We start from the raw sequence: 14825 nt of genomic DNA, 5'->3' as shown, positions 1-14825 counted from the left end.
AACATGGATTTTGCAGGTGGGCCACTTGGGCGCATGTATGGGGCTATTAACCTCACACCATCTATAGATCTTCTACAGTGGTCTTAATTGCAACAATGACCTACCTACCAAAGCAAAGTCCATATATTATTGTATTTTTAGACTGGATTTGCTAAAACTAGATAGGGCCAGAGCATGAGCTAGGGTGTAAATGTGTTGGGCCAGGTCCATGTCATAAGTAGTGGCCCACTTGAATCGGTCTGATTGTGGGCCCCGGTTGCTATCATGGGCTGGCACAAATTGGACGGAGTGGCTGTCAGGCACATATGCTGGTGGGCCCCACAATATATATATATATATATATATATATATATATATATATATATATATATATATATATATATATATATATATATATATTGTTGATGCTAAAAAAACTGGTGTCCGTCCATCCCAAACTATGAAACCTATCAGAACTTTAGGAGCTCCCAAAATTGGTCTTGATTTTGTCGACGGTTGGTGTGAGTAGGTTTAAATCAGTTGGACAAAAGGAGATCTGATACTGGGATTTCTCACACACCACATGTAGTTATCTCTACACACGTGTGGGCTTGGCAAAACCCAACAAGTGGGTTTTGTTAGCCTCACTTTACAAGTGGCACGCGTGCCACCATGCAGATGGCCAGGGTTGTGTGTTCATCTAATACATGCACGATATGGGTCCCACCATGATGATTTGGAGCAATTCACGTGTCATGTGACCTCATCAGGTGGGCCACCATACACGTGTGATTTGAATGGAAGCGGATTTCGTACTGAGTAAACTCTGTGGGGCCCACCGTGATCTATGTACTTTATCCAATCCGTACATCCATTTAACCAGATAATTCTAGCGCTTGAGACAAAAAATGAAGCATATCCAAACCTCAAGTGGACCACACAAGAGGTAACGATGGAAATTGAACGTCTACCGTTGAAATATTTGAGGGCCACAGAAGTGTTGTATCAAGCTGATATTTGTATTTTCACTTAATACATGTATGTGTGATCGATCTTATAAACAGGTTTGATGACAAATAAATATCATTGTGGGCCCTAGGAAGGTTTCAACGGTGGAAATCATTATTCCCAATGTTTTCTGTGGTGTGGTCCACTTGAGCTTTGGATATGCTTCAATCTTGGGGGGTGTGCAAGATATACAAAAACATGTGTATGTTTGTGGGATGTGCTACTTATGAACTTAAGCATTCATCTAATAATGCATTTATAATTAAGCATTCAACACATTAACATAATTAAACAAAATGCGCAAATGACAATCCTAAACCCAAGCATGTATAGTGGTTCGGCTACTTGCCTACTCCACTCCCGGCTGACGCACTTAACTCATGAGTGTACCAGATTTCACTATCGGAAGTTTTAAATCAAGTTAACCTCTAACCTTTACAGCGCAACATAAGGACTTGACTTTATGCCCTACACAAGAGTAAGGGTCTTGCTCTCGAACCTGACAATTTAGGCTCTACACAAGATCCAATGTCATACACACGAACCTAGTGGTTTAGGTTCTACACAAGAGTCAAGGTCCTACTCCCGAACCTAAGATGTATGCCCTACACAAGAGCAAGGGTCCTATTCTTGAACCCGACACGGATTCTCCCGCCGAAGTCCTATAAAAGGACTTCAATTGGTTTTTCTTTCGACTAATTAACAACCTGAGTCCTACACAAGAACCACATAATTTAGGTCATACGAAAGAGCCAAGGTCCTTATGAAAGAACTTGGTGAGTTTAAACACAAACTCTTGCACTCCAACCTACATAAGGAATGAGTACAAACATGGACTCCTACACATGACACGTACCTATCGGATTGAGTCCATTTTGATGTTCCTGTTGGGTTGCTTGATCTACGCTCTCCCGTGCTTCAATAAGCTCCCCGATGCCCCCCCGATCATGTTGCCGCAACTTTGCCAAGGCTTTAGCTTCATGATCAATCTCCTTGCATTTGATGCCTCTTCAAGATGACTAAGGTGATGGGAGTGGGTTGAATCTCTTACAACTAATGGGTAGTTGTTTTCCTAAGGAATTCAACTAGATGAGTCTCCTAAATGATTTGGACGATGATTTACCAAAATGCTTAAGTCCAAGCTCTAGGAAATGTAAAAGTTCAAGCACATCTCAATGTTGAGGTTGGAATCCTTATTTGAGTTGAAATCTTAAAGGAGATCGTTTAGAATTCAATGGAGTAGAAGCTAGGAATAAAGGATATGTATATGGAATCTCCATACCTCTGGTTGCTCCAAAAATCCATTAAAATGTCCAAGAGCAGATTCTCGTTTAAAAAAAGTTTAAGCTCCAATGGTAAAAAAAAAAGGCAGAAAACGGCTCTGTCGATGTTATCGAATGGGTCTTCGATGTCTTCGAAGGGTTCCTCGATGCGATTGAAAAATCCAGACAAAATAATGTTTGCTTGTTGAACAAATCTGAACCCACTTCAATTGGATCGACTCGACCTTTGATGTCATCGAACATAATGTTTCGATGCAATCGAGAGAATCAAGGGAAAATCTAAAAACCTTGCTGGACAATTTTGGATCTCAAATCAATGTCATCGAGAGGACTTCGATGGCATCGAAACTCCATCGAAAGGTCCTTGATGCCATCGAGATTTCCAGCTAAAAATTTAGTTTGGTTGTTGGACATCCCTGACTCTTGATCGATTGCATTGGCCAGTTCTTTAAGATGCCATCGAACATCACTTGGAATATGTTGTTTTGAGCTATCTTCTACGCAGCAGATTTGCATATCTTCTAGCCTTATTTATCATGTTTTTCTTGGTCTCTTAAGGTTAAGGGATGATTAATTTTGTATTCATATTAGGTCAAGATCATCTAGAGGTTATAGGGTTGTTTTGGGTCAAGGGTTAGGGGTCACCAAGGCATCTATTTTACCTGTACATGCTGCTTGATGCTCCGCCTTCGATCTTCACTTTCCAAATGCTTAACCGACTACGTGACATAATGACTCACGTGATTGACAAACTAGGGTACAAAAATGAGTACACTAACAGTCATATGATGTGTATCTGCCTATCCCAATGCTTGGGGTCATAGTTATTCGGTTTGAATTGAGCCACAAATTCAATTCTGACATGCCCGCATTCAAATTGTTGAAAACAGCGAGCAACAAATTTTTGGCATGCTCAGTGGGACACTACTACTAAATAAAAAATAAAAAATAAAAAATTGGTTGTTAGAAATATTTAGTTTGCATTGGCTGTGCACGAGTAACAAGTTTTTGACATGTTTGGTAGGACACTACCACAAAAAAAAAAAAAAAAAAACTACTTGGCTATCAGAAATATTCAGTTTGCACCGGTCATACATGAGCAATAAGTTTTTGGCACGCTTAATGGGACACTACCACTAAAAAAAAAAAAACTATATGGCTGTTGGAATTATCCAGTTTACATTGGTCGTGCAAGAGCAACAAGTTTTTTAGACACTCGGTGGGGCCTTGTCTCTAACTTAACGGCATAACTTTGTCAATCATAATTATGAATAGAAGAAACAATCGAATTGTTGGGGTCGAACCCTCTACACCAACTGCATTACCTCCAATCGAGGATGTGCCAGTTCAAGCGGTCTCCAAAGCATTAAATCTGGACAATAGCCCGTCACTCGGCATCAGGAACCAAGAAGGGGCGTTGACCTCTCAAACCGTCTCTCCAGAGGAGATAACAGTTGTACTTCGGAACGTACAGCTGAGTATCCAGCATGTTCAGAAATATGGAAGGACCCAATTTGAGCGATTCTGTATTCAAACCAAGAACACTAATAGATACATGGCTAGCCAGATTGAGGCTATGCATCAATTAATGGCGATGACGACCGAATGAATGCTAACGACAGTGTAGTATGATGTTGAACAAAGTTCAATCAGCAATGTGGCTTAGCCACCATCTATGCCTCCTCAAAGGAATTCACCACCAATTCCAGTTCAGGAGACACAAAATGCTCTGTTTCCTCCTGAGTTTAGACGACCAAAGCAGGAGGATAAGAATTTCGTTCCTGAAATTTAGAATCAGGGTTTACCGGGATGATATAACCCCCAACCATTCCCTAGTAATCCGTTGTTCCAAGAGGGACCAAACTGATTCGGTCTCGATCCACCACCGGTAGTTGAACTCCAACAAGTGAATCGTGACCAAATCATGTAAATGGTTTAAGAAGTTGCAGGCCAAGTACGTGATCGTAATACTATTCTGGTCACTATAAGCCTTATCCTGAATGGATCAATCGGCGACATCCATTGCCACGAGATTATCGGAAAGATTTTACCTTATTTTTAGGTGATCTCAATCAGTTGGCCATCGGGCACGTTGGCCGATTCACTATGCAGTGTGGCGAGTTAGTGCTAACGAACACGACCTTCACATGGTATTCCACTCCATTACAAAATTCAATTCATATTTGGTAAGAAATGGAGGAAAAATTTCATGCTTAGTTTTTCTCTAAGAATAGAGAAATAACCATGACCAATTTCGCCTGTTTTCAACAGTTACTCGGAGAAACCTACGAAATGTATATTAACAAGTTCTAAAGAGCAAAAAGCTGATATAAGGTTATTATGACCGAAGACAAATTCGTGTAGCTTACACAAGATGGGTTTGAGTATAAACTTTTTAAGAAGTTCATCGGGACAGTTCATGGACCTATACGACCTGACTAGAAAGGTTTTCAAGTATGAAGAACTTTTGCAAGAAGGTGCTAGGCAGAATAACTCGTCAATTGGGATATATTATTATGCCCAAATTACGAAGTCGCGATTGTTAAAGTGGTAGCTAAGAAGCTACTCATATGTTCGACGTTAGTCAAGGCAAAATCAACCATATCAACCACACCAAAGGCCCAGAAAGTTTACACTTTTGATATCACACGGGCCAATGAGATTTTTGAAATTCTGTTGGCTGAACAGTTTTTCAAGATTCTCATAAATCATAAGATACCTTCGTCTGATGAATTATAAAAAATAGAATACTGTAAATGGCATGAAACTCGTTCCCATTCAACTAACAAATGTGTTGTATTCAGAAATATGGTCCAAGGCATATCGACCGCAGGTTACTGAAATTCCCTGAGAAGGGCGAGTTGGTGATGTTGATCGATACAAATCTATTCTTGCCCAATCTCGAAGTCAATATGGTTACGACAAAACTGATAAGGGCTAATCAACCGCGACCAAGGGTTGATCTTGGCCCAAATCACGGAAAATGCCAATGATCAACAAGGCTACCTTAGATATTGACCATCGGGATCTAGCGTCACTTCCTCTTATAACATTGAATTTCGACACGCTTGTCACATTAATTGTAGTATTAGACATTGCATCAACCAGCCAACAGTGAAACAATGTTTGGTATCATTGAAGGGCTACGGATTGCTCACTCATCCATTTCTGCTTCTCTTAATGGGAATTCAGCATTATTATTTATTCAACCAACTTCTCCTATATAAGTGTGACCCACACGTTGAATGAATCGGATCTCATTGTCGATCTTTGAATAGGAAAAAGAATGGATATACAAGTCCCAAACAAATTGACTTAATAATAATAAATAAAAAACCTTCTTCTTTAGAAGGTAGATCAGGTGTCTAGTATTGCATGGTTTCACTTTGCGAGAACTCTGAATCATTCTATTGAAGCTCTCTCTTTATGATAAATGATTCACTTGCGCTGAAATCAGCTACTTAGGTGGTACATGAGCATTTTCTTTATTAAGTTGTGTTGATTATTCACATGGTTAACCCAGATTGCCATGCGCCCAATTTATTAGATTATAGTCTGCATTGAGCTTGAACTTGGGTCTAGCCTAACCCAATTTCAACACCAAGATTGTCAATGTACCAGGCTGAGCTAAGCTTTATGCGCTCAATCTTAGCCGAAAATCCTTTAGGCTAGCCCAAGCCTAACCGAAATCTTTAAAAAAAAATAATCCAAAAGTGTTGCCCATGACCAGCATGGCCTGGCCAACTGCGTGCACATGCCAAATGTATAAAAATAAATGGAAAACATTAAATTTTAAATGAAATCTCAAGTTATTTAAGTCAAAATATAATAATAATAATAATAATAAAGCTACATAATTTCAAATTATCGTGTATCATGTTTGTATTGGTGACAATTGGTACAAAATACAATACATATTTTATTATTTGGACAACTGTTGTATCGAGCATATTAGTGTGAAACTTTCGAATGAAAAAAATTAAAATAATATTTTATACGGTAATCTTGTATACAATTTCTTTTCAATTAAAAATAATTATATGCAATGAAAAATCACATTAATATTTTGTCAAGGATAAAGTAAATAATAAAATATGTATTTTTTAAGTTTTTTTTCTTGTGAGTTTTCTTTGATACATAATAAGTACATATTGTTGGAGGGACACACAAAAGAAATCCTAAGTTATAATTAAACAATAAAAGATCAATCAAGCCAAGTACAAACTAAACACAAGGTTTTACATATATCTTAATGGGAGAAAACCATGGCATAAAGTGACAACGAATCCACTGTAAAATCAATGTTACAAGAGATAGAACAACTTATCGATCCGAGAATATACTCCGAACACCACAAAATACGTAACTTTAAACTCCCATTGCTCTCCGAAACCCCTAAGTACGTTCTTCTTGCCCTAATCTCCAATTACAAACCCTTTAATAGGTTAAAAATCAAAATAAGAAACAAAACCCACGATTCCACAAAATTGCGCAAGTTGGTCGATGGGAACTTCGATCATATCGAGTGCCATCAATAACCCATTGATGGGATCAAAGTCGCATTCGATCAGATCGATTAATGACACAAAAACCATCCAAAGAGCAAAAACAAAAAATTGAAATTTTCTCGATAGAATCAAGGGGGCTGTTGATATGATCGATAATTGCTCAATAGAATCGAGTGGTTTATTGATGCTATCGACGAACCCAATTACAGATGGATTTAAGACATCAGTCAAATAGATTTAAGACATTAGGTAACATGCATCCACCATGACTAATACATTATACATATTGGCCTATATTTAAAACCATGCCTCACAATCTGCATGGAATTTGTTTTCTATGCAACTCTTTAGAGTTGAATATTTAAAAGGTGAGGCCCACCCGATAGAAAGCTCCATTCATGCACACAAGTTTATGAGCTTGAGTGTGAATGGGCAATCATAGTTCTAAAAATGAGCGAGTCAACTCAGAACATAGCCTTGTCAAAGACTCAGAATTACTCACTCAATTGCGACCGTTCTTTTTCTGAAAATGAATCAGGAAAGTCTAGAACCCACAATCTCTGTGATCTATGACCAATGCACCAAATGGTGGACCTTTGTGTAGAAAATCCAAACCTTACATATACAAACCCTGTAAAGATTCGTTCCAGTCTCCAAGTTGAGTCGACCCGGCTGAAATCGAGTCGGGTCCAGTTTTCGGGTTTTTGAGCTATGGACCGAAAATCCAATAAAAGGGTGCATATGATATTCTATTCGGTGGCATTTCTGAAAAAGTAATTATTTTCATGATTATAAAATTTGCTGCTCATCAGTTAGTTTTCCACCGTTTATAAATGTCTTCAAATAACAGATGGAATAGTTGTAAGGCAATCAAGACCGTCCAAATTTCTGTCACAAATGAGGATAAGTATCATAATAAAATTTTATTTTGGAAGATGATATCAAAAATGGATTTTTCCATCAAACTCGGACCACCATCCATTTCACTTCTGATAATTTATTGATAGCCATTAGCCTGTTGGTTGATCTGATTTTAGAGATATGATCCATCCATTATGAGATCCACAATTTGGATGGTCCGGATAGATGTGAATCAGTTCCACTCGTGAGGAAAATGAGTCACCATCATATATTAAACGTTGAAAAACCAACAGATGAGTCTTCAGCTTTAACATATATTCGAGGAATGTGAACATGCCGGTTGGTGCGTCGAACTTAAATGCAGTTCCCTCCTCTTTTAATGATCTGGACCGTTGATATGGTGGGCCACCATGTAGATGGGCTTTATACGAAACAACTAATCAGTTTTACATTCACTATTTGTATTTTTGATGGTTGAATGTAGACCACTGATCCAGCCGTTTAATTTTTAGGGCCACTGATCAACGGATAATACGTTAGAAGTAAATTGACTATTTAGATATAAATTTCCCATATGGATACCCACCAAATCAACAGTCCCGATTGTAAGAATGTGGGTATCGTCAGAAGGACTTGCATAGAAATTCAGTGCACCAGCTTGTATAGTAGCATTTTCTTTTTCTGAGCAAAGCGAATGGGAGTGGGAACCTGCCCCCTTTGCCTTTTGCCTTTTCTTCCATAAACACTGACCTGCTTTTTTCTATGAGGAAGTATAGTCCTGATGCACTTTGCGGTGATCTACACCGTTGATTTTATGGTTCACACTTCTGATGGAAAACGAACGGAAAATATTCCAGATTGAAACATCCTAGATGTCCCACGTTTGATCCCTTTTCTTGTCTGTTGCTGTAATTTTTTATTGACTGTCTATTTTAAGGACACTGATCTAAGTCTAGAAAATAATATGATCTTTAATACGTATTTTTTTCATATCCAATCTACTTTAGGAGATTTCAGATGAACGGTCTGGATTATTAAAACATGGGCGCCATTAGTAGATACTCGTGCATCAGCACTATAATTCCTCTTTTTCTCAATTTTTAGCTTTTCTCACCCAGAGACCCTTTGTCTTAGGTATTAATTAAAATATTCCTGAATTATGACATCACAGAGACATTGGCATCATAATTTTAAGTCTTAACTTTTTTAAGCCTTGAGCATTTTTTCAACTTTTTTCAAACAAAATATTGGTCCCCCAACTGTCCCTTTATATGGTGGTAACTTTTTGTGGAATTCAAGAAAGCCTTTTGGAAATGAGAGTATATGCTCACTAAATCAATAATCGGAGTCACTCCTTGGCTGATCTTATTCGCTCACTTTAAATAGATAACTGTAAACCTATGGTAGGGTAAAAAAAAAAAACAAAGTTGTCTATGGTCCACAACTACATGAACACTATGAATTAATTTTGGACTGATTCCTTCAATGTGGTCCATCCATGATGAGTTTGCCCTAAAACTTAAGCAAATGACATAAAATTAAAACCCATTTTCATGTTGACGGCTTAAATCTGCTACAAGATGATTCGGTGGGCCTCACACAAGATGTGAATGTGTTCAATAGGTGGGTCCCTTGGACAGAAATGCTATATATATATATATATATATATATATATATATTCACAAAAAGAGACCATTTTGGCTGTTAGGACCATTATCACTTTCGTGACACCCACTCTAGTGAGCTTCCGGCGTGCATCCTGTATCATTCCCCTCAATTCTGGCAAGCTTCTAAGTATTTTTTAAGATTTTCGGACATACTCTTTAACGTATAAGTTACAACAACTAAAATTAGGTTTAGGTTAAGATGATAATAGCTTCTTTTTTTTTTTTTTTTTTTTTTTGAGTATTAATGATGATATTTTGTGAAAGGGAGGATGATGTGATGGTTCTCTTCATAAATTTATTTTATTTTATTTTTTCTTTATAATGGAATAATGTTGTAAGGGATGAATTTTGAAATAGAAAAATGTTGTAACGGATGAACGTGATGAATGTCGAAATGGAAAAACATTGTAATGGATGAATGTTGTATGGTGGATCGTCGATATTTACTATGGATCGTTGATAATCACTGTGAATTGTCGATATTAACTGTAGATCGGCGATATTCATTGTGGATCACCGATATTCAATGAGAATCGACGATATTAACTTTGGATCACCAATATTCACTGTTGATCGCTGATACGCACTATGGATCGCTAATCCGATGAAAACGGTCATAACTCATTTGTTAAATATTCAATTTGGGTGATATTGTACTCATTGGAAAAATAATTTGATAAACTTTTAAATGACTTTAGAATCATCTCATTTGGACATCATTTGATTGTCCAAAAGTGGGCCTAAATTTTATTAAAGACTATAGATCATCGATACACATTATGGATCATCAATCCGATGAAAATGGTCATAACTTCCTTGTTAAGAGAGTTATGACTGTTTAACCATTTTAATATTATTCCATTACAACATTCATCCATTACAATATTCATCTATTACAATATTCTTCCATTTCAAAATGTATCAATTACAATATTCTTTTATTTCAAAATGCATCCCTTTCACAAACTCCTATAATTCATACCCATATATATATATATATATATATATAACCACCACACTCTCACTTTCTAAAACTTTCATAATTGATACCCACCACTTAAAAAAATATACAAAAACCATTATTATCTTAATCTAAACCTACGTTTGGCCGTCATATCTTCTATGTTGGAAAGTGTGATTGAAAATCTTCAAAAAATTACTCTGAAGCTCACCAAGAATGGAGCGAATGATGCCTGATGCACGCTAGAGTGGGTGCCACGGAGGTGACAACATTCTAACGACTAAAATGGTTCCCTCCTATGAAATAAAATGAAAAAGAAAATGAAGAAAAAGTTAAATGACCTTCCCGCGTAAGGGACCTACCTTTTAAACTTATTTCACATCTTGTGTGTGGCCCACTAGATCAGTTTGTAATAGATCCAAGCCGTCCACATGAAATTAGTTTTAATTTTATGCGATCTGCCCAAGTTTAAGGGCAAAGCTCATCACGAATAGACCATACGAGAGGAATCAGTTTGGAATTAACTTATAATGTTCATGCAGTTGTGGGTTATAAACAATTCCATTTTTTAATAACTTTATTGTGAGTTCACGACTATCTAATTAAAGTGAATAGATTAGATTGATCGAAAGGTGGCCTCAATCAAATATCCCATTCTCGAAAAGTAACCAAAGGATTAAAAAGACATGACTTAAAATTCTGGTGTGAGTGCCTTTATAATATCATAAATGAAGGGTTTAAATAATAATCCTTTTATCGGGGGAGGGGGGCTGATTAGGTGCGGCCAGCTCTCATCCACACAATGCAGCCTTGAGCGTGGAGCCTACATTAATGTATCTATTGTATATCATCGTTGTCAATCCATTTTGACAAATCATTTTAGCCCATCATCCATAAATGAAGTAAATTAAAATGGTAGGTGGACACACAAATGTAACAGTTGTGATTAACCATTAAAAGTTCTTTTTAGGCCACAAAAGTTTTGAATCAAGATATATTTGTTTTTCCTTTCATCGAGGACTGTGTTACCTTTCCAACAGGTTGGATGGTAAATAAACATTACGGTGGGCATTAAGATGGGCCCAGGAATTTTCTAACGGTGACAGTTCAATCACTACTGTTCCCTACGGAATGGTCCACCTGATATTTGTATCTATTTCATTTTCTGGATCATGCCTAAAATGATCTGAAAAAACGGATGGACGGCGTAAATATACAATACATATATCGAAGTGGGCCCCACGATCAAGGCGCACCGTGTAGTGTGCGGCCGAGGCCGCACCTAATTCGCTCCCCTTTATCTCCTCCACTCTTTCAACCCTTCTCCCCTCTCGTCTTTCTGATCTTGCCTTCTCGTAAACCCTACACACTATGGGACACTAATGCTACACGCGCGAGTATGTTCTTTCCCTAGCCTCACTGCACGTGCCAATCTGGAACGTGAGTCTTAGATCAGGACGGTTAATCAGGTTAGGCTCCACCAGATATATTCATGGCTTTTGTTAATAGACCAGCTCAGTCATCTGGTGGGCCACACATGTACATTGATTTGGAACATTGGTCAATCCTTGTAAACCGTCCGTTTCTTTATCGCAGTTGTAGCCCACGTAACGAATGAATCAGACCTGGTTTAATACCAAGTCAACTACACAATGGGACCCACGTGTTGCAGGACCCAGATCTTGAACACACGTGCCACACATTACCGTGTAAGCCGAGAGTTGGATTGTAAGACTAATCTCGTGTAGCCTTTGCAAATCTCCTACAACAGCATTATCACTCACTATAGTATACATAAAGATCAACATGACAATCCACACATCTCCAACCTTCCCTCCACTCCTACATATACAACAACAACAACAACAACCGCAACAACAACAACAACAACAACAACAAGAAGTTTGTGATTATGGAGTTATCTTACAAAGATATCGAAATTGCAACGAAAGGCTTCGCTATTGAGAGCTTGATAGGAAAAGGAAGCCATGGATGTGTCTACAAAGGTGTTCTTAAAGGCGGAAAGACGGTCGCCGTGAAGAAGCCGTCGAAGGGACTGCAACTTCTCCAAGACAATTCAAAACTTGATAACGAGATCGAGATCCTATCATCAATACAAAGTCCCCACATTGTCAATCTTCTAGGAGTGGTGCATGAAGATTCAGTCTCCAAGCTCCTCATCATGGAATTCATGCCAAATGGGTCCCTTGAAGACTTCCTCCACAATGCTTCAGGCCCACCCACATGGATCAGGCGTTCGATCATGGCCCTCCATATCGCCCGGGCGATTCAATACCTTCATGAGACCACACCACTAGTAATTCATAGAGATATAAAGTCTGCCAACATTTTGTTGGATTCAAAGTGGAATGTTAAGCTAGCAGATTTCAGTCTTGCAGTTAAAGGACATTCACATATATGCAATGGATTGATAGACACGACAAGCGCGAATGGTTCTGACCAGCCGATCATATCGCGGGCCATACCTGCCGGCACGATGGGCTATTTGGACCCATGTTACACTACACCTGGGAGGTTGAGCACTAAGAATGATGTTTTTAGCTTTGGAGTTGTTTTGTTAGAGATAATTATTTGTAGGCGGGCCATGGACGTTGGATTCGAGCCCGCTTCGTTAGTCGATTGGGCATTGCCATTGATCAAAGCTGATCGAATTATGGAGGTTTGCGATTATCGGGTCGCATTGCCTAATAGCATGAAGGGCGTGATTCGATGCATGCTTAATGTTGCGGCCCGGTGCGTGTCGTCTAGCAAAGAAGGACGGCCATCGATGGGTGAGATCGTAATGGAGCTGGAGAGTGTGGTGGGCCACACCCAATTCTCAGTCTGGAGACTTGTGAGGAGTAGTTTCTTGAGAAGAAGATGCCCATACTTCAGCCCTAAGAGAAAACAAACAAGAACTATAATATGCAAAATTGATGAAGCTGATGATGCTTCACAAGGTAAGCTGAGTACACATTTAGAATCCTCTCAATATTCTCAACTTGTTCTTTGAAAATTTTCAATTTTTTTTCTTAATATATATATATTTTTTAAATTTTACCGTTACGGGGGTGTAACGGCCGTGACATTATGCATAATGACAACAATATAGGCCATTATGCCCACCATTATTGTTATGGCACACCCTGCCTATGGTGCGGTTAAAACATGAAGTGATATATAAAGGTTAGTGTTCTGCACATGATCTTTGGAGATTGAGCATATCGATGATATTGTGCTATGAGCTTTTACATGAGATTAGTAATATTTTTTATTCATCATGACCAATGTTTTATCTCTTTCGAAGCATTCACCCCGTTCGCTTCGTTATAGCTTAGATGCGATCTTTTCTATAAGGAAACTCGATGACTGGGGAACTGACTAGCAGTGTAGCAAGCTATTTCATTCTATTAATTTGACTCGCTCGAGTCGACTGAATTCTTTCTGGTTAAAGAATCTCTTTCTAGTTGCTCTTAGAACAATTAGGAAAGTTATTGTTAGTTTTGCATGTATACCATCTGTTACAGCAAATGTCTAGATGTATCCAGAGTTAGATAATCATAACTGTCCACATTTTAGGAAATATGATGGATGGACCATGGTCCAAAAATCATTCATATAAATAACATTACAAATTGTCTATCTTAATCACTGAATTTGGACCGTTAAAGTTTGTTCTAAAACCGTCTGTTTGTGTACCATTGATCAGATGTATGAAGTATGGCCAATCTATGATAGTTTCGAAGATCTGGACGGTGGATATCCGGTGGAAGCTGCAAGTGGGCCCTATCCAACGACATATATATGCAGTTGGTTATGTATGGCTCTTTGTTGAAGGAGTCAAAAGCAGGGAGAAGCTGCACGCGTTACAAATAGAAAAAGGCAAAAAGCAGATGTCTTTGTGGGGAGTGGGGCCATCTATCATTTTCATTGAAGTCGCTCAACAGGCTTTGTTGTCTCGGTGAAAAACATAGATGCTCTGGCGGGGTATGACAGTTCATACTCATGCACAAATCATTTATACACATTTATTACATTCATCAGAGGTTAAGTTAAGATCACTTAATCAAGCTGATTTTGTGGATATGCCTAATTTATAGTATGGCCCACTATTTGGATGGTATAGATGGGCAATATTGGGCATACTCTTTCAGCGTATCAAATAACCTTTTTTAAAAAAATATATTTTATTATAGCCTTTATTTTCTTTCTGCGCGCGAATTGCCTGTGCCCCCGCGCATGAAGTTCCAGTGGTGGGATGCTACATGGCGCCTACAGAGATTCTCGTGTTGAATCCACTCCGTCCATTAGTTTCTAAACATTAAAATAGATTTGGGATCCTAAATTAGGCAGATAAAAAATTCATACGGGCCACGGAAGGCATTGAATGCTCACCATTGGAAAATTCGTTGGGCCAAAAAAGTTTTTTATCGGGATGATATTTGTTCCTTAGTTTATCGGAGTGGTTTTTTCCATATGAACGGTTTAGATGTCGTATAAAAATCATGGTTGGCTCCAGGAAGGTTTCAATGATGGACTGTCCTTTTTTCACTGTTTC

The 14825-nt window shown here is 38.3% G+C and overlaps 2 protein-coding genes across 5 annotated transcripts in view; both read left to right on the top strand.

Moving 5' to 3' along the window:
• The window catches only part of LOC131237450 (tubulin-folding cofactor B), a 91995-nt gene extending 77642 nt beyond the window's left edge, over positions 1–14353 (top strand). The window contains exons 9-10 of one of the 3 annotated variants that reach the window (XR_009167245.1): positions 13977–14041; positions 14106–14353. The gene's annotated coding sequence lies outside the window, so the exon portion shown is untranslated. Of the gene's footprint in view, positions 1–508; positions 526–13976 lie in introns of those variants that run through there. The other 2 variants (XM_058235213.1, XM_058235216.1) reach the window with 2 other exon arrangements.
• On the top strand, positions 12117–14353 carry LOC131237448 (serine/threonine-protein kinase-like protein At3g51990). 2 transcript variants are annotated; one of them, XR_009167244.1, is made up of 3 exons: positions 12117–13227; positions 13977–14041; positions 14106–14353. XR_009167244.1 is itself a non-coding variant. In XM_058235209.1 (2 exons), exons 1-2 carry the CDS (start codon positions 12180–12182, stop codon positions 13982–13984), a joined length of 1056 nt encoding a protein of 351 aa, XP_058091192.1. In that variant the 5' UTR covers positions 12117–12179; the 3' UTR covers positions 13985–14353. The 2 variants fall into 2 exon arrangements, 1 of the variants encoding a protein (XP_058091192.1); XM_058235209.1 differs by having other exon boundaries at positions 13977–14353.
• Positions 14354–14825: the final 472 nt, after the last annotated feature.

This window comes from Magnolia sinica, chromosome 2 (assembly GCF_029962835.1).
Source record: "Magnolia sinica isolate HGM2019 chromosome 2, MsV1, whole genome shotgun sequence".
In the NCBI taxonomy this organism is placed as follows: Eukaryota; Viridiplantae; Streptophyta; class Magnoliopsida; order Magnoliales; family Magnoliaceae; genus Magnolia; species Magnolia sinica.
This window is presented reverse-complemented; position numbering and strand designations above follow the sequence as displayed.